General features: G+C 38.3%; 1 protein-coding gene across 1 annotated transcript; it reads left to right on the top strand.

Annotated features, from left to right (window-relative positions):
* Positions 1-267: 267 nt before the first annotated feature.
* Positions 268-21700, top strand: DPB2 (DNA polymerase epsilon subunit B2). Its single transcript, XM_089168741.1, has 13 exons — positions 268-559; positions 713-887; positions 1017-1170; positions 1291-1423; positions 2834-2910; positions 6980-7084; positions 7206-7286; positions 7372-7502; positions 7599-7693; positions 13618-13717; positions 20024-20138; positions 20314-20424; positions 21019-21700. The coding sequence occupies exons 1-13, from the start codon at positions 397-399 to the stop codon at positions 21157-21159; spliced, it is 1581 nt and encodes a 526-aa protein (XP_089024867.1). The 5' UTR covers positions 268-396; the 3' UTR covers positions 21160-21700.
* The last annotated feature ends 5697 nt before the right edge of the window (positions 21701-27397 follow it).

Below are 27397 nucleotides of genomic sequence, written 5' to 3'. Positions count from 1 at the left end.
AGGGGAGGCAGATGCAAAGTCTTAGTTTTTTTGGACTAAAAATGACATAGACCAAACCTCATTGGTCAAGATGAAAATTACCCAAAATAATTGCAGGCTTTGGGGTGTGTATATAATCCGAAGGATGGAATTTCTCTGCACGGCGGGGGCCACGCTAGGTTTTTCCCGCTTAATACTGAAAAAATCGTTTTTCCCGCCAAGCACCGAAGAGGAGAAAAAAAAAAAAAAAAAAAAAAAAATGAAAGAACCTTTATCGATCGTCTCTTTTGTTGGCGATAGGATTCTTTTTTCTTTTTTGTAGAAATTGGCGATAGGATTCATGTAGCAAAACCCTTCAGAGATCAGAGTGAACACACACGGAGATAAACTCACCGAAGAGTTGATTTGGGTTTCTTAATGGGGACGGGAACGAGGAAGAAGGTTCAGAGGAGGATCAAGATCAGAGGTTATACTCTAAAAGTTGATGCCCTTGAAGAGATTCTTTCTTTCCTCAACCACTTTGAAGATGCCGAAGATGAAGCCCTTGATCTTCTTCTTGACGAGATCGAAAAAGAATCCTGTAAGCTCTACTATCCCTCTTCCCCAATACCCTTAGACATTCTGGGGTTTTCCCCCTTTTATTTTTGTTTCTGGATTCTTTTTTTTTTTTTCCCTTCTAAATTTCTTGATCTTACACGGTATATGCAAAGATTAATTACAAGACCAATTGCAGTAAAATCGTCCATACTTGACAAGGATACCGTGCATCGGGTTGTCAGCCTTTTATTGGAAGCTGATGCTGCGGTTGAGGTGAACCCTAGTACCAGCAATCGATGGGCTCTTCGCATAACTGATGCTTTTGTGATCCCAAAATTTTGCTATGATCCCATTAAAAAGATATTCTATGAGTAAGTCCTTTGAAATGTATTTATGTCAAGTAGTTAAATGTTCAATTCTCTACCAATTATGAGTATCAGAAAGCAAGAGAGGAAGGTGGACTTGTAGTCAAACTTATGACAATTTTTTGGCTCTGACAGGCATCCAGGGAAGCTTCATATCCATGGAGATGCTTCTGCTAAAGCTGCTTTATACAGGAATCGATATCAGTTGCTGCTTCAGAGGATTTCCCGGCACCAGCATTTCTCAAAACCTGCATTTGAGATAGAGATGATGGAATCCGGAGGCTGTGAGGTATATCGTACTCTTTTCTTAATTAGTACAAAAGATATAACAATTTCTCATCCTGGTTTGGAATTTATGTGTGAAATCGGAGGCCTGACATATATTATTTTCAATTTTTGGTGGCTGTAGATATCTCCAATTCAATCCCTGATTGGGCGTATGGGTAGGAGATGGATTATGGGTGTAATATCTCAGTTAGAAGATGGCCATTTTTACCTGGAAGACTTGACTGCTTCTGTAGAAGTCAATTTATCCAATGCAATATCCTTGTTACAATTCTATTTATGTTTTGTTTCTTATCTGAAAGCTACATGAATCCTCTGAGCTATAGTGATGCAAACTGAATAGTAAAAAGCACGTCGTATGTGGAATGCTTTTCCAGTTTAAAGTTGTTTGCACGCTTGGTTTTCTTGGTTTCTGTGATATTATGAATAAGGTTGTGCTCCATTCTAACCCAGTGATCATGGGTCCAAGTCTGGGAACAACCTCTATGGAAGCAGGGGTAAGGCTGTGTGCGTTATGAATCCCTAGATCCAACTGTGGCAGGATCCTTGTGTACTGCATTATTTTTTGTGATTGATGGACAAGGTCACCAGTTTCGCTGTAGTGAATTTAGGGTACATTCTTCAGAAACATGAAACATGCTTGGTATTTCAGGTGTTGAGCTCACCTTGCTAAGTGCCTACCTCATGGTATCCTTTTCATACCCTGCTTGTTGGGTACTTAGCTTTCTTTCATCCTATCAAATTTGAAATGATGAGGTCATACTTCCTTTGGTTACTTAGGGACGTGGTTCCACTGCATATGCTGTTGAAATTCTGCCAAATACTTCAGTTGTGTTTCCGTACATTAATTGATTTAAACAGTAAATTTGATGGGTCAGCTCATATAAGAGTAATGTTGCCAGTTGCCAACATAGCTTCCCACTCTGATACAAGGAATCAGATGTTAAAGAGTTAGAAATGGTGACACTTCCTAGAACTGTGGGTAACTCTCATGCATTAGAGCATAGCAAAATAAATGATAAACAATTTGATTTGACCTTCAAACTTTGATTCATCTTGCTTTGTAAAGGCTACTGGATATGTTCCCTTCTACTCCTGGTTGGAGCTAACAATAAGAGGCTCCATGTTTGAAGAGTGAAACATGAGTTATACCTAAACAACTTAGAAACTGAATCCTACCTGAGTCCAAACTCTAAATAAGTTCGTTATTATATTAAGACAAAAGCATAGTAGTGCTGAATTTATCACAATACCTTTGTTGCTTCTTCCTCTAAAGGAATGATAACAATGCTATCCATTAAATCTTGCTGTTCTGTATGGCTTTTCTCATTTTTGATGCCATGTGGGTCCCCATGCTTATTGAAGCTCACAGCATTATCTTAGTGCCATATTAGAATCTGGGATGAGGTCTCTCCATTTTTCTTCGATTGTAATATTTTGTCTGTATTTAATTGCTTGATTCTCAAATCCTTCTTGCATTCTGCTTACTAATGGAGATTTCCAAAAGAGTATGGTCTTTGCTTTATGTCACTTGATATGTAAAACATTCTTTGTTAGCATGGAATATGGATTTTTCTTTTGCTTCTATATGCATAAAATATAAGCTTGTATTTCCCCCCTTGCAATCTAGGAAATTGCTGTATCAGTTTTCTTTGACACATAACACAAAATAACGTCGGGGTTCTTCGTAGAAAACACCATAATTGTGGCAGAAGGAGTGATGCTTCCTGAGGGTATTTTTCAGGTTAGTTTTTTATCTTGTCCCCTCATCAGAGTTTCTTAGCTTTGGTTTTTATGGATCATTATGCTTATCATCTAATGTTCTGGGTTTTGGAATTAATACGGGTGTATAACTCCCATTTGGTGGAATTGTGCTGCTGAGCAACTTTGGAACCATCATTGATGCAATTGTTGAACATGAATATTGTTTGACTTATTTATTTGTCTAACTTTTTAAAAAATAGTCTACATCACTCCTTTTAAGAATGGACCAAACGTCCGGGAAACGTCATTTTGAATGACTACTGTAAGAATCTCTAGAAAATTGTCGCTAAATATCGTATAGAATGGAACTTAATTTCATATATGAGGATCAAAATTCAACTCTACAGTTAATAATAACTCTTGTCATATTGATCAACTATAAAGTCTAGTTAAGGCCTTTATGGTATCAATTCTCATTCTCTATTTTACGTATTTAAAGAAAAATGAATACAAGAATCTACTTTTGGTCAAAAATGAAAAATATTTTGGTGAAATAAGTTTGGTGTCAAAATGAAAAATCAATAAAAATGATAATGAAAATTGAGAATTGATCATTAGGGTTTGGGAGTGAGAAGCAACTATGAGCCCCTATTTGAGCGCGTTAGATGGAATATCTATAAAGAAGCAACGGTGGTCCCTACCAGATTCAAGGCAGCTTTACTTTGCCGCTGAGTATTCAATAACATTAGCCATTCAATTCAGTGGGGCGCGTGCGCATCCGTTTTTCAGTTGGGTGAGCCAATAGCGAATAACCATTTCTCGGAACAAGGGTGACCTTCACTTCCATCCTGCCAAGCTGAGACAATGCATGGCATTGTATCGTTCCACACTGTGGCAAATCGATACAAGTAGCCTAAAAAAGGAAAAACAATAGGGCTTTCATAAAAGAAAATTGTATGTTTATTGTTATACCCTCAATTTGCAATTGGATTTTAACTAGCTTGTGCAAAAATGAATAAAATGAGTGTTTGAACCATATTCCATTATAGACAAAAAGTTTAATATGGATATATTTTTTTAATTATTTATTATTGTTATAATAATTCTTTCAAACAAAAATAGGATACAAAATGGATACCAAACTCATAAAAAAAGTCCGAAAATGAGAATAAGAATTGATACCAAGAAGACCCTTAGGCTCTTTTTGGTATCATTTCTCATTCTATATTATGCCTATTTAAAAGAAATAAGTACAAGAATTCATTATTGATCTTACTAAAAAAATGATTTGGTGAATTTTGTCAAAAATAAATTATGGAATAAAAAATAAGTTTGGTGTCCAAATAAAAAATTGTTAGGAAATAATAATGAGCAAGTGAGAAAAGGGGGAAAATTATGGTTTATAAAAAATGTGTATTGACTATTTTATCCTCATCTTAACTATAAAATTTTAAGTAAACCTACACATAAATGAAGAGAATGAAATTCTCAGCATAATCCATAATAGACAAAAAGTCTATTATGAATTTTGGAAGTTTCTCTATTATTTTAAATAAAAACAAAACTGATAATAGATGCCAATCAATTTAAAATAATGAAAAATTCTCATAATTGAGAATGATAATTGATACGAAAAAGAACTTTAGAAACATGAATTTTCAATTTTCTTTTTTCAGTGAATTTGTATTGAATCCATGACTAGTTGTGGATAGTATGAACTGAAGTCGTGTGGGGGTTTTATTTTCTCATACGTCTCTCAAAAACATGAGCATTGTATTTATTTATTTTGTTTATGAATTATTTTTAGATTGTTATTAATGTAGCAGGGTGGTTATGTGTTGGGAAACAACAAAATAGTATCTGACTAGTTTGTAATAAGAGATAATGAAGAGCAGAGTTGCTGGGTCAATTTTTACATTTAATTATCTTTGGGAAGAATTCCCATATAACATTAAATGAGGACATTTCTGTCAATTCATACAGGAAGTTGTAAGGATTACTGAAACATAAATTCTCTCTTCCTCCCTTCTCTTTCTCCTCTCCTCATATCCTTCTCCTTTCAGTCAGACCACAAATTTTTGTACCGCCCTGTGATTGTTTTCTCTTAACATTGGTAGAAATAAAAGATTTTCCTGTCCATATTTTGATAGAAGTGATTCTCTTGATCCTATACCAATATTGAATCAGGTGGAACTTTTAATCCTGATTTCAGGTTGTGAGTCCTCTTATTTTATCTGATTCTCTCACACCAAATCCTTCAGGCAGATTTCACTGAAAGATAATCCTTTAGTCGTGGATTTGACTGCTCAAGGGATGGTTGTCACCTATTATTATTATCTTGCTCTTTCTCTCTAAGTTTTTTCTCAAGCATGGTTCAAGAACTTTTAATATCTTGGGTTTTTTCATAACTGAGATGAGATGGGAGGAGTTATGAAACAACATCAACTTTAGATAATATCTCAGTAAATCAGTTAGTCGGTGCACTTTTTATGGTTGAATACTCAGCCAAATCTTAGTTGAAATAAAAAAGCCAAGTTGATCCAACTGAAACTTTTGGCTGACAGAGTTGGCTTGGAAGCTGAGGTCTTGAACCACGTCCTCTAGGAAGGAACAGAGTTCTCAGTGAGAGGAGAGATGCAAAACTGGTTATGAAAAACAACTTAAAACATTAGGGCTTGCTGGTTATTAAAAGCAACTTGTACTCGAACTTTGAATTGCAAAGATCAGCGAGATACTTATGCTACTCTAGAGTTCAAGAGTTGTTCATTGAAGTAGCTAGAGTCTTTTTCATCAGGCAGTAATTATACTAAACTTCTCTCCAGAAAAAGAAGCATCCATGCTACTACTTGGATGAAAAAACTGGAATATTATGATTCTGCAACATTAAGTTCTTTCTGATTCAGGCACCAGCGATTAAGATTAGTGGGAATTGGGATTGAGGTAAGCTGATTTTGATCAGATCAGCAGATTTACCCAGATCACTGATTCTTGGGCCGTCCTTAGAATGGGAATTGAGTCAAACATAGGTTCAATACACACATTTGAGAATATGAAGCGTATGACTAGGAGTTCAGCTGATGTAGATCACAATATGAAAGAAAACCAAAATATTCTTCACAGTGTTGGAGGTGCACTGCCTTAAACTGACCCAAATTGGGTATCCATGTCAGTAGGATTCTTTTTATTTTTGGAATAGGGAGCTTATATGTTTTAAAAGAGGGGGTGAAATGTTGGGGGAGGAGGTGGGTGTTGATACTAAGGCTCTATTTGGCTGGGTTTTCATTTTGATATTTGCTTGATTTTACTTTTTCCTTTTAGAATATTTTGTTTCATTTGTGCACTCTATTTATGGGAGTGAAAAGCAATAGAAGTTGAAAATCCAAAATAGTTGTCTCTCTTTCTTGTGCAACCCCACTTCCCCACCTCCAAAAAAAAAAAAATTACACAATCCCCTCCCTGCCCTCCCCCCACCCTTGCTCATGATACCACTCACCAGGCACCCACCTTGCCTCTCCCTCACACCTATCCCTGCTCCCAACCCCCTCTCTTCCCTTGCTTGAAACCTCTGCACCCCTGCGCTGCCTTCTTCCCCCAGCTCCCTGTGCAATCAACTATTTGTGAGCCTTCCTATCACTGAAACAAAATGGGTTTCTTATACAATGAAGCAATTTGGTTTCTTGGCCATATTCCTATTCATTGATTTATTTCTGGAGACCAATCTGAAATTGAAATCCAACCAAAGAGAGCCTAATCATTTTGTTCATAAACAACCAAAAACTTCTTTCATGAGTTAAGAGTTGAATGTTCCTGGTTGAGATTAACTAGCATCCCTTTACCATGCGTAAGAGTATGGGCTGCAGGACCTGCATACATGTGGTAAAGATTATCTAAGCTGTGTTGTCTTATTTTTCATCCTATATGGAGGCATTGCATGTATCTGCAACCTATGAATAGCAACTCACAATTATTGTCTAGTCATTGTGAATTCTTTATAAATTACTGATAAATCATTTTAGGTACAGGAATTTTTAATCTTTTAACTGCAATGTTGCATCCTATTTTGCTCCTTCTCTTCCTTCCCCTCACCCAAAATAAAATAAAAACTTCAGGTCAGTACATGTGGCTTTCCCCCTTTGGAGGACCGAGATGTCTCACTTTCATTGCTTGTGGGACTTGACTTGTTTGGTGGTGGTACTCTCTCGGCGGAAGAAACAGTATCCTTCGTCAAACCTTTATTGATAATAGTACAATAACAGAGCCATGTAGCACATTCTCTTTTAAAGTTCTTGGGTACATTTTTAATTGAAATTTTAGTTTTCTTTTAACTCCCAGTAGCTCAGACTTGCAGAACTGGAAAAGAAGGCAGTGAATGATATGTTTGTCATCCTCTCTGATGTTTGGCTTGATAGTGAAGAGGTAATTCATTACCTTTCATGTCCAGCTTCTAAAGATTAGTCTTGCAAATTCTCAAAGCCACTAATTCTGTTTTTTCGTAGAGAAGGCCATGAAAAACCTAGCCACTGTACTTGATGGTTATGAAAATGTAGAGGTTGTTCCTTCTTTATTTGTTCTGATGGGGAATTTCTGCTCCCACCCATGTAACCTTGCCTTCCATTCTTTTTCTACACTAAGGTGAGATAGCAACCTGCATGCTTTTACACAATCATTCAATTTTGGCAGTAGGACCCATTGAATCAATGTCAAGTATAAGACAATTTGTGTATGCAGATTGCAGTTTGGAAAGCTTGGAGAAATGATTGCAGCCCATCCACGATTAAAAGAGCAGAGCCGATTTCTATTTATTCCTGGTCCTGGTGATATAGGTAGGCTATGTGGTTAAAGTGAATTTAATTCATTGAATATATGCAGCTGTATCACCTCACCACTACTTTCATTAAGGATGTCAATTGGTTTAGTTTTAGTTCTACAATTCAGGATACAATATGTTTGTTAAACATTTACTGCAAAGATGGGTTCACGATTATTTACCTTAGAGATCTTGAATGCAATGGATCTAGACACAGGAGGTACCTCTTTATGTTCCTGTTCCTTTTTGTTTCCGTTCCCTTGATCTGCTTTCTTGTAGGTTATTTCCACGCTTCCAAATCTGCGAACCAAGGTGATGAAGGTTCAAGATTAATTTTTTTTCCAGAGAGAAGTCACAAAAAGAGCAAGGGAGAGTATAAGAATTTTTCAGTTATTCAGTTTCATATTCCATCTCACTATTTATAATATTCTTTCCCTCAACCCAAATTCTTTAATTAGAGTTTCATTTAGACTTAACTAAGTGAGGGAAAATAATATTAGAGTCCTTCTCACACTCAACCAAATAGAGGAATAGTTATCTAGGAATACATAACCTCTTTGCAGCCACCTTGGGTGCAAAGTGTAGTGGGTCCCACCCACTACGATTAACATCTCCCACTTGCCACAAGGTGGCAAATATATCTAAGGGCTCTCATATATGAACGTGCGACCTAAGAGATGCATCTAGGGCAAGAGGGCTATAGCAAGTCTCCATCTAACCAACATAGCACATCACTCATAATTATCTCATTATACCCTAAACAATTCAACTATACCCAATTCCACACTCTTGATCCCTCATAGTGAGCAGTGTGAACTAATCTCATATGATGTACTCGTGACATTGTCAATATGACAAGATGCTCGGGCAATGAGTTACGTCACTGTAGGGTACAAAATGAAAAGTTTTCCCAAAGCACTCATGCCATTTGGATTATTCCCAACTACTTTCCTAGTCTTGCCCTACTAACCGCATCATCCCTGATCCCAAGGAACAAACTAAAGTAGCATTATTGGATGTCCTCTTCATGGCATAGTCTAAGGTGAAGGGTACAAGTAAGATCATTTGAATGTGATCCTAATGGCTCACACAGTAACGAAGCAGGGATCCATTTTGTCACTCTCATCGTCGGTCGACTATAACACATGCAACCAATCATGCATGCTATAGCGTAACTCCCACTGAAATGGGCATGTCAAAAAAAAAAATGGCATACGAATCTTGGTTCAGTTGCTACCTAAAGCATCTAAGCTGATTCTTTTACAACTAGTTGTGTAACAACTAATTGTAAAAGATTCACATTCGGCTTCAACTTAGGTAACATGGAAATGTGGTGTCTCCATGTTTGACCAGAGAGGTCTAATCTTAGTCCTTACTAAGGCGCTCCTCATTAGTTTGAAAGCCCCCTAAAGCCTTACAAAACCATAGGCTCATCTTGCTCACTATTCTCAAGTGCCAAGGCAAATTACCTGTGTGAGTTGGTCAATTATATTCCTAGTGACATGTTTACATGAATAAATGTGTACACACAATATCACTCTGAATATGTTTAATATAAATGTCCAATTAAGAAGATATATAGTGATATCAAACATATTCGGCCGTCTTATAGAATTTTGGGATCTCATGTTAGCGCTGCTATGCTTCCTTAATGCACAAGTATAGCATCGCTCAAGTGACCATCTATTAAGTAAAATGACATCATAAAGCGTTGCTAATTAGCAATATACTCTGACTCAACCAAAGATAGGGCAATGTGGGTCCATTTCTTACCACATCTAGCAACAACTTTGTCTCTCAAAAGTAAATCCTAATGTGGACTTACACCCGTCTCTTTTACTAGCAAAAATACTTTAACCTCTCAGTCTCAAATGTGAACCATTGTAGGCGAGCTTGAGGTCCATAGCCTTATTAAGATGTCAGAGGATTCTTTTTATTACTAATGACCTAGTTGTAGAATGCTCTGTAATGAATAACCATCCCAATTGCATAGCGTATACCTCCATGTGTGCATATCATCACGCGCATCAGACTGCATATTGCATTGGGTACCTTGGACATATGGTTCTGTCTCTCTTCATTAATCTTAGATCATTGGTCTAGGCTCAAAACACGTGCCTTGTCCATTAGAGTGCCTATAGGTTTCAAGTTGCTATATGGAATCGCTTAAGGGATTTTCCTTATTAAGTCTGGTAAGACCTACCATACCAAGGAATTTCCTAATGCATTCTCTCACCAACTTTAGGCACAACAAAAAGTTAGCCCCACTTATGTACTTCATCTCAAGAAAATATAAGATAACCACTTTTGAGTGGCGACAAAAAATCTCAACATTATCTCCAACATTTAGGATATTGTCAACATAATTGGATAAAGAGATCTTCATTTACTTAAGATAGGTGATAGAATGGCTAAATTTCATGTATCACCACCTAGACATTGCTTAAAATCAGAGAATGAATGTTTGAGACAACATGCTTTGTGCTCTCATTCCTTGACCTCAAATCCCACTGGTCAAGTCATAAATGACTCATCATTTAGTTCTTCACTAAGGAAAAAAGTATTATGAATGTCCATCTTGTAGACTTCTAAATCCAATTTTGTGACAAGCATGAGACAAAATGAGATTATTCTTACCACAAGGGAGAATGTCTCTCATCATTGTAGCCTACACCACAATCTATCCCCTCTGTTTTAGGTATATCCTTATGCCATTAGGCATGCACTAGAAGATTGACCTCATCTTCCATAGATGCTTTTCTCATTTCCTTAGCTTAAAGGAAGTGCTTCACATAATGAAGCAAGCTCTTTCTCATCTCATGAAGCACGAGTAGTAGGATTTTTTTCAACCTCAAAAGGGTGAAATATGAATGTATTCTCATGTGCATCTACACGTAAAGGGATCATGAGTATTGGTTGTATTCTCCCACTTGGTAGCACACTCCAATTGGACTGATGATCAGTTTCATCTTCTTTAGCGATTACAAGATGGGTTTTAATTCCCTACCCTCGCTTAGAACAGATGAGATACTTTCATCAATCTCTTTTTCACAAGTTCAAGATCTATCCTGTCATCTTTTATGCTAGGAAATTAGTCTCAAGAAAATGAAGATTGCAAGACTTTGTCTGTGATGGCATATTGTTATGAATGCCGGTTGTAGTTACAAAAGAGTCCCCCAAGGAAGATATTGAGAGGTTGACTTACGCCATGACCATCCTAAACAGGGATAAGCTCAAGGGTCTAAGATACCTTTTTAAAAGGTTTCAACGAACCTTACCAACTAAACAAGGCCCACATATCGATTGATTGGCCTTAGCAAGTGGGTCAAGAAGACCTTCCCTATCTAGCCTGGCAATCTTGTCACGATTCATGGGTCAAAATCTAGTATGCTTGAAGAATATACAAGATCACAATAAACATGGATCACAAAAGATAACGTAGAAATAGTTAGATTAAGAAAATCTGACTTGATGAATCCATTCTAAAGTCACAATGCCCAAATAAACTGCCATTGGAACGTATTTTCAAAACAACTATCAAATATTTAGGAATTTAACAAATACAAAAGTGAGCTAAAACTGAAACTAGATTACACCGAATTTCTGATGCTTTTAGCAAGTCATGAAGAAGTAATGTGCCCTCAGTGTGCAAATCAAACTTGGGGTACCACTCCATTGTACTACTTCATTCATGCTAATTCCCATGTAGATAGTTGGGGAGCCATCTAGAACAGTCATGTAATCTATAAGGCCCCCTTGGTCTCTAGCAATACATCTTGTTGCTCCTATACACAATCCATTCAGACTGAGTATGAGCAACAAAAGCATATATACACGGTAATTGTATATATATAGAGAGATCAAAATGGTACCTTCTTCGGCTCAGTGCAATTACTAGCGAAGTTTCTCATCATCTTTTGGCAGTTATAGCATTTGACTTTGCAAGGATCTCTATTTCTACCATGCTTGCCTCTTTGCTGCTTGGTAGATTTGCCTTTACTTGGTACTAGGTTCAAAGCCTTAACTTGATTTCCTGCTTTACCTTGTCTTTTGTGCTTAGACTAAGATGGCTTGGGCTGCCCCTTTTTGGCGACAAGGACTTGTTTTAGGGTCGCCTCTTAGCGCTTCATCTCTAGTTCCACATAAATGGTGACATTATTAAAAGTTTTGATGTCATCGTTATGTGTGAGAACCATTTTATTTGGGCCCGGAATCAGGTAGTGTCTTAATAACTGCTTGTACCTGTTTGCTCTAATGGGTTGTTTTGAACACATTCTGCCAAGAAGTTTCGTAATAGCTAAACTTTATCTTTTATGTCAATTTATTATTTCAAAACTGACCAAAAAAAAAAAAAAAACTCACCAATAAAGTGCCTTTGCCTTTTAGTTTTTAATGCTGTCGGCTTCTTTAGAAAAACACCACATAAACAAATATAAAAAAAAAAAAAAAAGAATGAGTAGTAAAACAGTCCACCTCTGTTTCATTGCATATATTTGTTTACTTTGACAATAGATGCGTGTCCCAAGACATAGACTTTTGAAAACTACTTTTACTTTTTTTTTGAAACCTTCATTGTTTTTTTGATAAGCATAAATGTCTTGGGATTTGTTTTTTCTTTATTTTACTTGAAAAAAAACGATGACATCACTCACAATAAAAGAAAGATAATTTGTTTTAACTGCCTTAAGAAAGTTGACGATGACATTAGTAGCCAGACACAACTTGCATTATAATACATCTCTTAAGAAAGAATAAAACACTATCAATTCGTTATCTCTGTCACTCAGAGATGTAAACTTTATTATTATTATTGTTATTTATTTATTTATTATTATTTTTTTTATAAAAAACAAGATGAGATTTAGATGCTTAGTGCGTAGAAAATAAAATTTTAGAATAGATCAATTAGTCAATCACCGCAAAGAAAATAGATCGGCATAAGGGTCGAGCAATTGATCATATAAGAGATCCATACAAAAAAATATCTCATTCAACTAACCTTTTCATGGCATTGAAGACGTTTTGGGTAACCCTTCGTGCCCAATTGACAGTGGGTGAAAAACAAATTAACACCCACAAATCTCATCATAAAATATCCAACACCTATATAAAAAGCCAGCCATAGCCGTTCCTTTAAGTTTATGTTCCTTTGATCTTCTTTCTTGTAGTTATTTCCACACTTCCAAATCGGCGAACCATGATGATTGTTGTTCAGAATTAACTCTTTTCCAGAGAGAAGTCACAAAGAGAGTAAGGGAGAGTATTTGAATTTTTCAGTCAGTTAATTTTGTATTCCATCTCACTATTTATAATATTCTTTCCCTCAACCCTAATTCCTTAGTTAGAGTTTCATTTAGACTCAACTAAGTGAGGGAAAGTAATATTAGAGTCCTTCTCACACTCAACCAAATAGAGGAGTAGTTATCTAGGAATACACAACCGCTTTGCCGCCACCTTAGGTGCAAAGTGTACACCCACTATGATTAACAATGTTCAAAAGGAAATTGAACCAAAACGAATGTTAATTCCATAAACTCAAACCGAATCAAAACTAATTTCAAAATTTTCAGTTTCATATATGGTATTGGTAATTCAGTTTTTTGTGGGATAACTTATAGAAGCAAATAAGCTTGGGGGAGGAAATTACAATCTCATGAAGATATTGTGCCAGATTGTCAAATTTGGTGCATTTTCCTACAAGCACAAGAATGAACCTATAGTAGTTAGTTTCACACAACTGAACAAAGATGCATGATTTTAGGCTATGATCTTGTTTAGGTTCAGTTTGTATGGGATGCACTCCATTCGCTTTGCTACAAATTAACAGTTCTTGATTTAGAAACAGACAATTTTTTTCTGGTTTAATCCAATTCTGTTTAAATAGCTGGTTTTAGTTCCACATTCAAATCTACACCCTAACTTTTGTTTTGACATTTGCAGGTCCATCAACAGTTCTACCAAGATGTGCTTTACCAAAATTTTTAACTGAAGAGCTCCAGAAGCATATCCCAAATGCTATCTTTTCTAGTAATCCTTGCAGGTTAGACCCTATAAACACCACATGTCCAGACTAGCTTTATAATTCACCTAGCATAATCTTAATTACCAACTTTAACATAAATGTTCATCACAATCTTATACGCTCAAATTTGTACTTTTTGGATTAGTGCTTCAAGCAAACCGTTATTAGAACTCACTGCTAAATCCTTCTATGTGAACATGCTAGTTTTTGTCAATGATGGTTGTGTTCAGTTTGTAGTTCCTGTTGCTAGTAAGATGGGTAGAAGACAAGAAAATAATTCAAAATTCTAAATTTAGGACAAATTATTTTGTGTATTGTTAAAGAAGAAATTGATTAAGATATAAAAGAAGTTGCCTCTAAATAATTATGTGATCATCAAAATGCCTGTTGGATAATAACATGTGGAGATTGTTCTTCCAAGTATTTGAAGTCATGGTTCCTCACTCTACACTAGGCTGGTATAATCTGTATTTGTATTTATTTGACTTATTTCTATCTTTAGAGGTGTTTGTTATGATTTCTAAGTGTTATTAACAATAGAGACAGATTAAGAGAATAAAGAATTTTCAAACTGCTGAGTAGCTATTTGTAACAAGTCATTTGTGATTATATATGTGTGACTTGTTAATGAGTAGTCTCGCAAGTTAAGGGTACAAAAGTCATTTCAGCTTAGAATCACTCAAATTCCTCATAGAAGAACTCTATCAACTTCTCTCCCATCTTAGACATCCCCAGAAAATTAATAGTAGAGCAAGCATAATTCCTAGAATCTTCTTCCATTCCTTGCTGGTTGAACGTTAACTTTGAACTTGAAGACTTCTATGCCTCCTATCGATTGTCTAAATGTCTCCAGTTTTGTACCCTCTGATCATTCAATCCATTATCCCATTCCCACTGATGATCCAGACATTGATGTCTTTCAAGACCACAAACCCTGCCCTTTTTATTGTAGACGGTGATGGTTTCTCTTTGATTCTGTCACTGATGTTATTTGCTTTGACAGTGAAGATCAAGCAACTTCCATATTTGTGTCAACAATGCATAGGGCAATTGATGTTGCTGATATAAACAATAGTAATGAAGCTAGTTAATTTCTGAATATCTAGTGAACAAATTTGATTTTGTGGTTATTGAGGCTAGGAATTGTGAAAGTGAACACCATTATATGGAGCTAGGGTTATGGAGAGGGGAAGACAAAAGTAAAGGCTTTATGATTGCTGAGTGCAGGGACAAGGTCTTTGTCTCTGCCACGGGTGAGTCCTACACAATTCTTGATGTGGGACCATTTGTGGAACATCTCTAGAAGGTTAAGATTATATCTGTGTTGGATGAGGGAGAAGAATTGGAGGTTATTTTCATCTCGGGGATGATGATGAGCTCGACCAAGTACTGGAGAATCCAGGCCTTCCTCTTTGTTGGGATTGCCTCCATTGAGCTGGAGGAAGTTGACAAGAGGGTCGATGAGAGGGAGTTTTTTTAGCATTGTCATTTTAGGTTGGAAGTGCTGACACCATAGAGCCTAAAAGGATAATTTTTTGGATGATTTGAGGTGGGACACGGATCTCTTTCAAAAGTCTGGACAATTTACTGAATATTCATTATGTGACGTACCAGGGCCAAAATAAGGCCTAAGGATGCAACCCCAGCATCCTATGGCCCAGAAGGAGAATTGAACCATAACAGAGGTATTTTGGTCATTTTGGGTACCCTTAGTCCAAAGCAATTTTACCTAATCAGATCAGAATTTTGTTGGGAGTCCAAGTCATCTTTATTTTGTTATTTGAGTTCCTCTTTGTTAAAATATGAAAGAGTCCTAGTCAAGAGTTGTCAAGTTGGATTCCTGTCTTAAAAAGTTTATTCCTTCTTAAATTAGAAGTCCTTCTAGGTTTGTCAATTCTATACTTCGGGGTTTCTTTTAGTAGAACTTCTTGCTTGTCTTGCTTTCCAATTTGAGTCCAAGAGTCCTTAAAGTAATGCTATAAATATAGCTGAACACTTGTGAACAAAAGGTTTTTGAATATTGAATAAAAGTTGGTTGAAGTTGAATTGTGTGGAGCTTTGGAGGGTTTCCAATGGAGGAGATCTGTGGCAGCTTTGTGCTTTCTAATTTCTTCAATTCGTCAATGTTCCTCTCTTCTATAAGAAGTAAGCAAATACTCCCCACCCTTCCCCCTACCCTTCCCTCCTCTCTCTCCCCGTCGAAACCCCCCCCTAAAATCCTAAGTTTCATAACTCTCAAACCCCTCAGCCAAACCCCATCCCCTTTTGGATTCAACAGCCCCTCCCCTCCCCTAACCTTCGACCCCAAACCTAACCCTAATCACCCACCCGAAAACCTAAAATCTGACCTCCCTCTCCTTTTTGCAAAACCCTAGTTCTAGATCTCCCAAGCCCCACCACCAAAATTCCTCTTCAATTAGGTTTACCTTCCCTTCCCTACCACTAGCACTCAACCCAAGTATTAACCCTAGCCCACCCCCTGAAACCTTAGTTTTCCTAAATATCCTAACCTTTTGAAACTAAATCTGAAATTGTGCTAGCGGTCCTCTGTTGTGTGTCTCTTTGTCTCCTCTCTCTTCCTCTCTCTCTTTTCTTGTTCTTCTCCTCATCTAGCGTCTCTGGGGGTGGAGAGATGCTAGTGGTCCTTCGCCGTGTCTCTTCTCCTTCTCTCACTCTTCTCCTCCTCTCCTCATCTCCTCTCTATTTCGGCTGTTCTCTGGTCGTGCTGTAATATTTGAGCACCTTCTCCTCCCTCTGGTATATTTTTGCGGAGGTTAGGTCAATCTTGATCTCAGATTTGGGATCAGCTCTCCTCCCTCTGATTCTTCTTTTCCCTTTTCTTCTCCTCCTCTCTCTGTTCTCTATAGAGGTTGGGTCGAACACGCTCTCTTCCCTTTGATTCTCTTCTTCTCTTTGTTTCTTCTCCTTCTATTTCTTTGGTGGAGTGGTCGAGCTAGATCTTAGTTCTATGATCTGAACTCCTTTGCTTCTTCTCTTCTCTCCTCTCTTCTCCTCATCTTCTTTTGTTCTCCCGGCCTCTATTCAAAAAAAAAAAAAAAAGGGGCGTGTTTGAGGCCGTTTCAGGGTTTTTTGTTTGTTGAGGGTTCTTGTCTCGATGGCTCCTTGGCATTAGGGGGAAGCCTTAAGGGATATTGTTGCCGTTCTCTCTGAATTAGGTTTGAACTCTAATATGGACTCATATCCTCTCTCTATTTCTCCTTCACTCTCCATCTCCCCTTTTTTGTTTTTGGGTTCAGCTTCACATCGTTGAGGTTCTTTTCCTCTTTGGCCTCTTTAGTGTTGGGGGGTAAGCCTTGAGAGCCATTGTTGTTGATCTCCCCATATTAGGTTCGACCTCAGATTCAAATTCTTCTCCTCTTATCTGTTTCTCCTCCTCTTCCCGTCCTGTTTTTAGGGTTCGCTTCAATTTGTTGAGGGTTCTAGCCATTGATGGCTTCTTTGGCTTTGGGGGAAAGCCATGAGGGCTATCGTTGTTGAACTCTCTGAATTTGCTTTGACTGATCTGTTCTCTTTGTTCTTCGTCTTAACCTTGTGATGCTACCTTCCCTGCGACTGTGGTGCTGCTGCGTAGGTCCATGTGCATTGTTACAAGGAAAGCTTCTCATGGCTAGGATGGGAGATTGCATCGGTTTAGCTGGGGCCCTTGCTGTGTATGGCTATGGGCCTCTTGTCCTGTATAACTAGTTTGCTTTTATTGTTCTCTTAGATAGTAGATAGGCTCGATGCCTCTTACTTTGGTGTTGGGCCACTTGTGCTTGTGTAAAGTTTGCTTTAATTGTTGCTCTTAGATAGTTGCTTGGCTTAATGCCTTTTAGGTTGCTTGTTAGTTGAGACCTCTACCTCGCTTTGCTTGGGCTTTGTCGCTTGTGCTCTTGTATTTCTTTCTATTTTCTTTGGTAATGAATTATTTAATCATTGAAAAAAAAATCTAACTTGGAAATTCACTAGGATCATATTTAATTCCCTAATTTCCTAACCCTAAAACCTTCTAGCTTATTTGATTTGAATAGAACTCATAACCACTTCTATGATTTGAGTCATTTATTTATATCATTAAGTTTAACAAGATGTACATCAAAGTGTAAAACCATATAGGTTAACAACAATGTATAAAATACCAAACTACTCCCTAATACCCTCCCTCAAGGTCAAGGGTCCATCTCGGAGCCTAAGCTTGGAACGGAGAAAGCAAAAACGAGTGGAGGAGAGAGCCTTGGTAAGAATATCAGCCAATTGATCATTGGTGGAGATGTAGCGAACAAGAAGGTCCTTTTTAGCCACTTTGTCACGAACAAAATGGAAATCGACTTCAATATGTTTGGTACGGGCATGAAAAATCGGATTAGTAGATAAATATGTCGCACCCACATTATCACACCAAAGGACCGGTGGAGATTACGGTATAATACCAAGTTCGGCCAAAAGAGATTGGATCCAAGTCAACTCAGTTGTAGCAAGAGCAAGGGCCCGATATTCACTTTCAGTACTAGACCTGGCTACCCACGAGATGAGGTTATTACCCATATAGATAAGATAACCTCCTTGGGATTTGCGATCATCAGGGCACCCTGCCCAATCAGCATCCGAATAAGCCTCTAATGAAGTAGAAGTATAAGGAGTAATATGAAGACCAGACAAAATAGTCCCCTTCAAATATCGTAGAAGCCTCTTAAGAGCAATCCAATGATCCTCAGTCGGAGATGCCAAGAATTGACAAAGCTTATTGACCGAAAAAGACAAGTTAGGTCTAGTAAGAGTCACATATTGAAGTCCACCAACGAGACTCCGATAGAGAGTTGGATCAGGAAGCACCTTGCCGCTATTAGTAGATAAGTGTACAGAAGTTGCCATTGGGGTTGAGATAGGCTTCGCATCAAGTAAGTTAGCCTTAGTGAGTAGACTAGTAATATACTTTTGTTGAGACAAAAGAATTCCAGTGGGCATCGGAATTAGCTCAACACCCAAAAAATAGCGAGCTTGACCAAGATCCTTTAAAGCAAATTCTGAAGAGAGAGACAAGATGAGAGCATCAATATCCTCAGACGAAGGTCCTGTGATAAGGATATCATCAACATACACCAACGCATAAAGCAAGGTAGTGCCATGACGCCGAATGAATAGTGAGGAATCAGTCTTAGAACCCTCAAAACCAAGTTGGACAAGAAAAGTACTAAGGCGCTGGAACCACGCTCGTGGTGCTTGTTTAAGGCCATACAGTGACCGTTGGAGTTTGCAAACATAATAGGGGTAGTGCAAGTCCAAATAGCCAGGGGGTTGTTGCATATAGACATCCTCATTTAAGATGCCATGTGGGAAGGCATTGTTGACATCAAATTGACAAACAGGCCAGCGTTGAGAAACAGCCAAAGAAAGAATGATGCGAATTGTGGTGGGTTTAACTACAGGGCTAAAGGTTTCATCATAGTCAAATCCATATTCTTGGGTGTAGCCCTTTGCAACAAGACAAGCCTTATGACATTCTATGGTGCCATCAGATTTCCTTTTGATACAAAATAACCACTTACAACCAATGGTATGACGATCCGGAGGAGGTTGAGTAAGGACCCATGTGTGGTTAGCAAGTAAAGCATTAAATTCGGTATCCATGGCTTGTCTCCAAACAAAAGTTGTAGAAGCCTGACTGCAACAAGTAGGCTCGACGTCATTAGATCCATGAGCAAGAAGAGCAAGGGGAAAAGGATAACGACTTGGATAATAACTCTTAAATGAGTCATTTATTTATGTCATTAAGTTTAACAAGATATACATCAAAGTGTAAAACCATATAGGTTAACAACAATGTATAAAATACCAAACTACTCCCTAATATGGCTGAACCCTGTACACCTCCCCAATCAACTCCAAATTCCCATTAAACCCTAGGAAACCCTGGCCGCAGGGTTTAGGCTTCCAACAACCTAGCCGCAAGTCCCAATTTGACTGCTGGTTTCAACTAATTGATACTGTAACTGCCCTCAATTTTGAGGCTACATTAATTTGTGAATTCAACCTACATGAAAATTATGCATAAAACAGATGAACAAGTAATTATACAAATTTATCATGCACATAATAGTACCCAACTTTTGATACTACAATTTATTGTACCAATAGTAACTAACCATTATTAGTTCTGACAATAATTATTGTTACAAGTGATAATTAAAGAATATGTAATACATACAAATCATACCAAAAAGAGCCTTAGCTTACAAGTTACCTTCATATTTGTAGTTTTGAGATCTTCTCCATTAAGGACAGTTTGATATATCTACAACTGATTTTCAATTTCATTCAATTCAGGATCAAATTTTATACACAAGAAATCGTTTTTTTCCGTCAAGATCTACTTTATCGAATGCGCCGTTCTTGTTTGATCCCTCCTTCAACGGAAGAAACTAGTGATCTATTTGAACATGTGAGTTGAATTACTAACCAATATCCCCCCCCCCCCCCCCCAAAAAAAAAAAAAAAAAAAAAAATACCACCCACCCTTTCTGCCCTTTTATTATGTCATTTCCCCACTGAATAGGTGAGGCCTATCTTCTGAGATTAGGTTTTGAAAAGCTAACGAAGTTTTGAGTTCCTTGCAGCTTGTTGCTACCATTACGCATCAAAGCCATCTTTGCCCCCTCCCAATAACTGTACAACCTATTATCTGGAACTACGATCACTGTCTGCAATTGTACCCTGCTCCACATACGGTATCTTCTAAACTAATCTCTTGTTGTTTATGCTTTATTTTATTGAAAGAGAGAGAACAGTAATTCCTTGTGCTCTAGGAATGTCCTTGTGTTTCCATGTTTGAAATCCCCTTTTTTCAGCCTTCTGTTCAGTGGCTCTAGATTATATATACATGAGGGGAAACTGGATTCTCTTTACCATTGTGATGTGGATGTAAAAAACAAGCGATCAGTTAATACTAAAATATCATCTTTAGATCATCTTTAGAACCTCTTCTTTTCTTTGCGATTCAATCCAAAGATTAAAGAGTTGATGGTCAATAAGTTGAGACCTTTGTTTAGACCCAATGGCGGGCAACATGTGGACATTATAAGTGCTACCTGTATGATAAGCTAATAAAGGTAGTGAGAGTTGAAACATGGTCTTCCTAGGATCCCCAAATCTTCACCTCTTAAATAGATGGTCTTGTATAGTGGCAACACAAAGGAGTGTACCTATCAAGGGTGAAAAGAAGACCAAATATTAGGTCAATACAACTGAATGGTAGCTTAAAGATAAAACATTGTTCATATGTGTGGCTTAATTATTTCTCATGTGTTGGACTTCTAATGCAGATAGTGCTAGGTGATTGCAGCGAGCAGAAAGCATTCAAGTACACGGGAATTACTTGTTTCAACCCCGGTTCATTTTCCAGTGACAGCACATTTGTGGCATATCGCCCATGCACTCAGGAGGTAGAATTGTCCGCCTTGTAAAACGACTGTATAAAGCCTTCAGTAGTCTTCTCAGAAACTGGCATGAAATACAATTAGGGGGATGAGATTTGAACCTTAAAGACAATGCTGAGGGTCATGGCTTCCTTGGCCACCTTCAGCCTCCACCTCAAATAGACATGCAGGGTCCCAACAAGGGGAATGTAACACGAAAGATGCACGGTATTAACTTTTGAAATTAAAATTGTTGCATCTCCCAATTCCTGGTAGCAAGGTCAATCCAACCATGTGAAATTCTCCATCATCATGCAATTCATGGTTCACCTGGCAATTAATTGTACTACTTAAATTTATTCCCTTATGTATTCTGTATTATTTCATTCTTTAACGAATATTTATTAGATTTTAATTTCTTAAAATTTTGTTTGGTAGATTGGTAAAGCCAAGGTTTACCCCAGGAAGAAATTTTTTTTGCTATACTCAAGGTGCTATTAACTACAATAATCATTGCAGTTCACAGTTTTGGTTTAGAAGATCTCACATTCAGGGTAAAGGCTTGGGTCTCTTGTTCTCTAATGGCGACAATGTGAACCCCTTAAAGATCTATTCCTAATAAATTGCCAACTACAATAATCATTGCAGTCCCCCTTTTTTTTTAATTTTTTTATTTTTTTTTGGGGGGGGGGGGGTGTTGGGTTGTAAAGAGAAATTGCATTGTGAAGAGCTGCACCAAAGAACATTTACATAGGTAGGGTGGTTTAGGAGAGGGGAACATAGTTGGACTATGAAGAGCTCATTAACAGGTCCTGAGCTAGAACCATCGTAAACTTGGAAATAACAACAGAGACTGAAATTGTGTTGTAAGGCCCATAATATCAGTGATCGCTGGCTCAGCATTGACGGGCACATTTGATTGTTGGCGCCATCAAGTCAGAGAACCATCGTCAAGTAATCAGACTAAACTAGGAGAACCAATACCATATGTGTGAAGCACCTACGGTAGATCAATGCAAATGGACGAGGTTTCAGCAATAGTCATTGAATCTGCAAACCCCGGGGCAGAAATCGTCCATTGGACTGAGCCCAAACGATCTGTTCTATGATCCCTATACCAACATTGCCCGTCTCTTGGATTAGGGCTAAATCACAGGAGTCTGGAGCAAGGAACGTAATTTCGGCGAAATTCGCCTGGTTCGATAAAGAGCGAATTAAAAGGAGGAGCAATATCGAAACTACAACTTTTCGCCGGAAAATCGCCGATTTTCCGGCGAAACATCAACTATTCGACGGAAAATCGGCGATTTCCCGGCGAAACATCAACCTTTCGCCGGAAACAGCAACCTTTCGCCGGAAATTGCTGGTTGGACAGAACGACCTACTCACGGACTCACCTACCCATTACCCTGAACAGCGTCATCTTCACCTCCGATCTTCTTCAACCTGAAACAGCAAACGGAAACAGCAACCTTTCGCCGGAAATTGCCTGACATTGCTTGGACAGAACGACCTACCCATTACCCTAAACAACGTCATCTTCACCTCCGATCTTCTTCAACCTGAAACAGCAAAGGGTTTTCAGGTCAGACACAAAGGGTTTTCAGAAGAAAAAAAAAAAGAAGAAAAGGGAAACAGAGACAGTCATCTTCAACCTCCGATCTTCTTCAACATGTGTTATCTTCTTCAACCTGAAACACGTTTCAGAACAAGTAAATCTGAAGAAAAAGAAACGCAAGAGGAGGGTTTTTGTGAGATGAGCAGGGTTTAAAGTTTAAACTTCGAATTTTATCTCAGGCGAACTTTCGGCGACACTCCGGCGAAATTTCGCCATATTGCCAGGTTCGCTGGGCAGCGAACCTGGCGATATCAGCGAACTTTCGTTCCCTGGTCTGGAGCACCTCCTTGTCATTGTTCTCCCCTGATGGTTTTGAACCACACATAATGGGTGAAGCCCACCTGTAAGTATTAAAACAACAGAGAAAATCTGAGGGGGCGTATGTGGCCCCATCCTCTATTATATAGTTCAAAACTGTCAAGGGACTGTTCTCCCTTCATGGGGAAATGATTTGGACTCATCATAGTCTAACCTTGGACTACCTAGTTGGGTGTTAGGGGGAGGTGGCTTCGAGTGCAACCTTGTGGCGATCTTGTAGAGATCATTCGTGCTAACTTTTTGGCCCAAGCCATCAACGCTGCCCATACGACTTGAGTTGCATTCCAGGACCTCCTCTTGAAACACGTTATTCACAAGAAGCAAAAGATGAAGGACTTTGGACGAAACTTACTGAGGATCTCCCTAGATTGCCGTTTGTCCGTATAAAGCCCATGTTTGCTCCAGTGCTGTAGCCATTCATGAATTCTGGGTTCAAGATGGGTCCAACAGATATGAGCGAGAGGGTTGGCGAGCCAAGTGCTTTTTGGAAAGTATTATCCAAGAAATAAGTTGTTTGTAAGATCTACTTTTCCATGGCATTGACATGATGATATTGTTGGTGCAGAATTTGTTGGAGTTACAGACCGCAAATGACACCAATCGATCTAGATTTGGTTCAATCCGATATTGGATTCACTCAGCTGCAGGATCAAACAAGGACAGTTAGAAATGGAGCCGATCAGCTGGATTGACGCTTCGTCTCCGACGGTCAAGTTAGTTGAGATGAAAGATGGAGGTTGCACAGCTCGTAAGAGCTCTAAGTGTTTTCAAATATCTTGAAGAAAATGCAGGGTTTTGAGTGAATGAGAGTCCGTTACCTTTTGCTTACATTTGAGCTCTATTTATAGATTTTCTTTACGAACCCGGTATTGTCTGAGCCGTTGATTGAGTGCTATGAAATTGATGGTTAGGATTAGATCCTTACATGGTTTACAGTTCGGTCCTGTATTCAATCTGAACTGCCAATTGATCCAATGCGAACTAGTATTGGATAATTTATCAGCAACACGAGCCCCCAAGCCTGCTGACCTAGTCGAATCTGATTGAGACTCTGTTAGGAGGCTTAGACTTTGTCTTTGATCAGCGTAATCACTTTTTCTGGTCACCTTGAATCTGTTTTGACCTTAGCTATGAAAAATTCTTCAGTATTTGAGCTCATCTTCGGTCATGAGAATTTATTTAGATGCTGAGTTCATCTTTTGATCAGAAAAGTTCATCAGGAATTCCAAGGTCGTTTTTCAATCAGAAGAGTTCATTAGGAAGTTTGAGCTCATCCTTTGACCAGCTGAGTTCATTAGGAGTCTTGAGTTCATCTTTTGATTTATAGAGCTCATTAGGAGTCTTGAGCTCATCATCTGATCAATGGAGTTCATCAGGTAACGTTGAATTCTTCTCTGATCTGAAGAGTTCATCAATGAATACTGGATTCATCAAAGCTGTCTTCTACCTTTGGAGTTAGCCATTCAATTCGAACATCAGTTTTGGATCCATGTGCCGAGGTCTGGACTCATCAACGTTTGATTTTCCGAAACCAAATTTCAAATTGAATTTAGAACTAGATCTTCTTGCCTTGGGAAAATGCTCAATCTTTGTAATCATTTAAAAAATAAAGTTCAGCCCCCAGAATCATTTCTAATATCTGATGAAGACCTCAGCTTGTCAGCCTTTCGCCTTCCCCTTATAAATGCTAACCTTTGTTTTCAGCAGATATGGTTGATCTTCCAGCGTACAGTTCCCATGCCTTTTTCTTGACCTATTAGTTTTTTCCACGTGTTCAATTGTTTGGTCCTAAAATTTGTTGATTCAGCCCTTTGATTCTCAGACGTCAATTTAGATTAGTTACAACCGTTGATTTGAATCATCGTATATTTTCCCTCCAAATTTAAAGAGTTTCCAATCACGTCGTTTTGCTTCCTATATTTACTCCTCAGTTATGTTTTTCTTCATCATCTTTTTCTCAGTTCTGCCTATGCCTTTTTAAGCTCAAAGCTTAATGTCACACCCACCCGCCGGTCTCGGTTATCCGCCCGACAACCCGTGGGAGTGAACCGTCACAGGATCCATGGTACCCATCAATAATAATAAACACAAATATAGACAATCAAGAGCAAGAATAAGTGCAATAATTAATAAAAAGGTTACAGGAGTCCAGATACTCCAATAAATATCCAAGAAAGAATCAAAGGAAAGAATAAAAATCAAATGTAATATCGAGTTTAGCGGAAGCAAAATAAATAAAATCAATAATCTTCTTTCCGGTTTTCTTTTCTAAATCTAAAAACTGGTTTTCTAAATTAGCAAGTAAAGGAGTCCCCCAATCTTTCTCCATACGATCATCAAAATCTTGGCAATCTACCTCCGTCGGCCATAAATGGGTGCTATAAGCGCACGCCAAGCATCTTCAGGAGGTTTGACGCTCTGCAAGTTCATGTACCACTGTCTGTGCCACATCAGCTTCATGCGAGAAGGTTCTTTCATACGAATCATCTCCAACTTCCGACGTTGTGCCATCATTTGTACAACTCATATAATACATACAATGAAATGAATGAGTTCTGACGAACTCAGTAAGGAACAGACAATTCTCATATATATGTCAATATAATCCACGAATGCATACATGAAATGATATGGATGATATGCAGAATTATGAATGCTACTAAGATCTAACTATGCAAGTCTCTAACAGCTGACATGCTTTAAGATATACACCAACCCTCCTCTGGGTAGGTCTAGTCACTCTGATCCGGCAAGAACTGGTTACCTCTGTAGGGATCCTGGGCAAAGGGGTAAGTCCACACTGGCTCTCAAATCATTGGCTGGGGATAAGCCAACACTCTCTCACCATGACCATTGGCAATGAGTACTGGTGCATGTCAGGGTTTCTAATCCAATGCAAGTCATAATGGTAACATACTATATGAAGTCCAGATACTTCCCCTATGGCATCAACCAACTTGGTTTGGTATCCTTCGCAACCTAGGAGTGAGTGTAAAATCCAGCCTTATCCTAACCCTGACCCGGCCCGGATTTTGTGCTGTTGTAGGTCCGAAGACCCAAGTGAAGGTAGAAGAGACTTGTGGACCCTCATAGTTGAAGATTCGGTGTTTGATCCAGAGCCTATGGACATTGACAGTGTTGCCCCTTACTTGAGCGCATTGTCAGTGTTTAGCGAAAATCTGCGCATCGAAGAAGATTGAATTAGTTGAAGCACCTATTGAACTCTCGTGCTCAATCCGAAGGTATTTCTTGAAACTAGACTTGTTGATTGACTTGTAGGAGAAAACCAAACTCAATTCAAATTAGTCTGGCCTTCCAAATCCATGCTCTAAGTTTGCTGTCAGCCTTGGTTGACTGCTTGGTTGACTGACCAGTCGACCAGCTAGTCAACCAGCAGTTATGAAATTCGAAAAATCACAAAAAATCTTTACCATTTTGACCCTACCTTTTTGGAACTCGTGAATGAAGGTCTACCCTAATCATTGGCACTCCAAGGAACGAGGAGTGACATTCCCTAGGCCATCTCTTGGTGTTTGTGAAGATTATTGGCTCCAATCATTGGCTTTCCATCTCAATCATACTTCAAGGTATGGTTTCTCTTATTCTCCTTCTAATCTACTCAATCCCCTATTAAATTCTACTCTTGGGACCATAGCTGAAGTGCTGCAACCTTGCAAACACTTGGCCATGAGCTTCCCCTTTCATTTCCATCAATCTCACTTCATTCTTGCTATGATTATGATTACTTACATTACATTTCCATGATTTCTTTCATTTTAATCTATTCTTCAATTCAAACTAATGTGTAAATGTATACTAGGTTTCAATTACTATTGATTCATGATTCTAATTTAGTTCTTATCATCCCCTTAATTGATTCCCCATCAATTCTTGCTATTGCAATCAATTCTAATTCAATTCTTGATGTCTAGCATATAGAATATAGGGTTTCGATTTGGGTATTCATAATTGGACTGTTGGATCGTGATAAAACTTAGTGGGTAGTGTCCTCATATTGCCATGATCATCCCCTCCAAGTTTCATATCAATCGGAGCACTGGAAGATCAGTTTCGGGCCAAATCTCTAATTCTGCCCGTTACTGTTTGCTCTGGTCGATTGACAGTCGACCAGCCAATCGACCAAGATATGACAGTAACTCTGTCCTTGGCCAATTTGCTTCGTTTGACCTCCGATTCGATTTTTTTCTTCTCTAATGTTGCTTATATGTTGTCTAGGGTACAAACACTGACTTTTGGGCTATTCTTGGTGACTCTTGGTATTATTTTCAACTCGATCAAGGTAAGGACGGTTATTACCTCATGTACGCTGATTATGCGAATCTACTTCTA

The sequence above is a fragment of the Hakea prostrata genome, chromosome 9 (genome assembly GCF_041222555.1).
Source record: "Hakea prostrata isolate BN-2017 chromosome 9, UWA_Hpros_2, whole genome shotgun sequence".
Classification (NCBI taxonomy): Eukaryota; Viridiplantae; Streptophyta; class Magnoliopsida; order Proteales; family Proteaceae; genus Hakea; species Hakea prostrata.
Note: the sequence above shows the minus strand (reverse complement) of the source record. Positions and strands in the feature narration are given on the sequence as shown.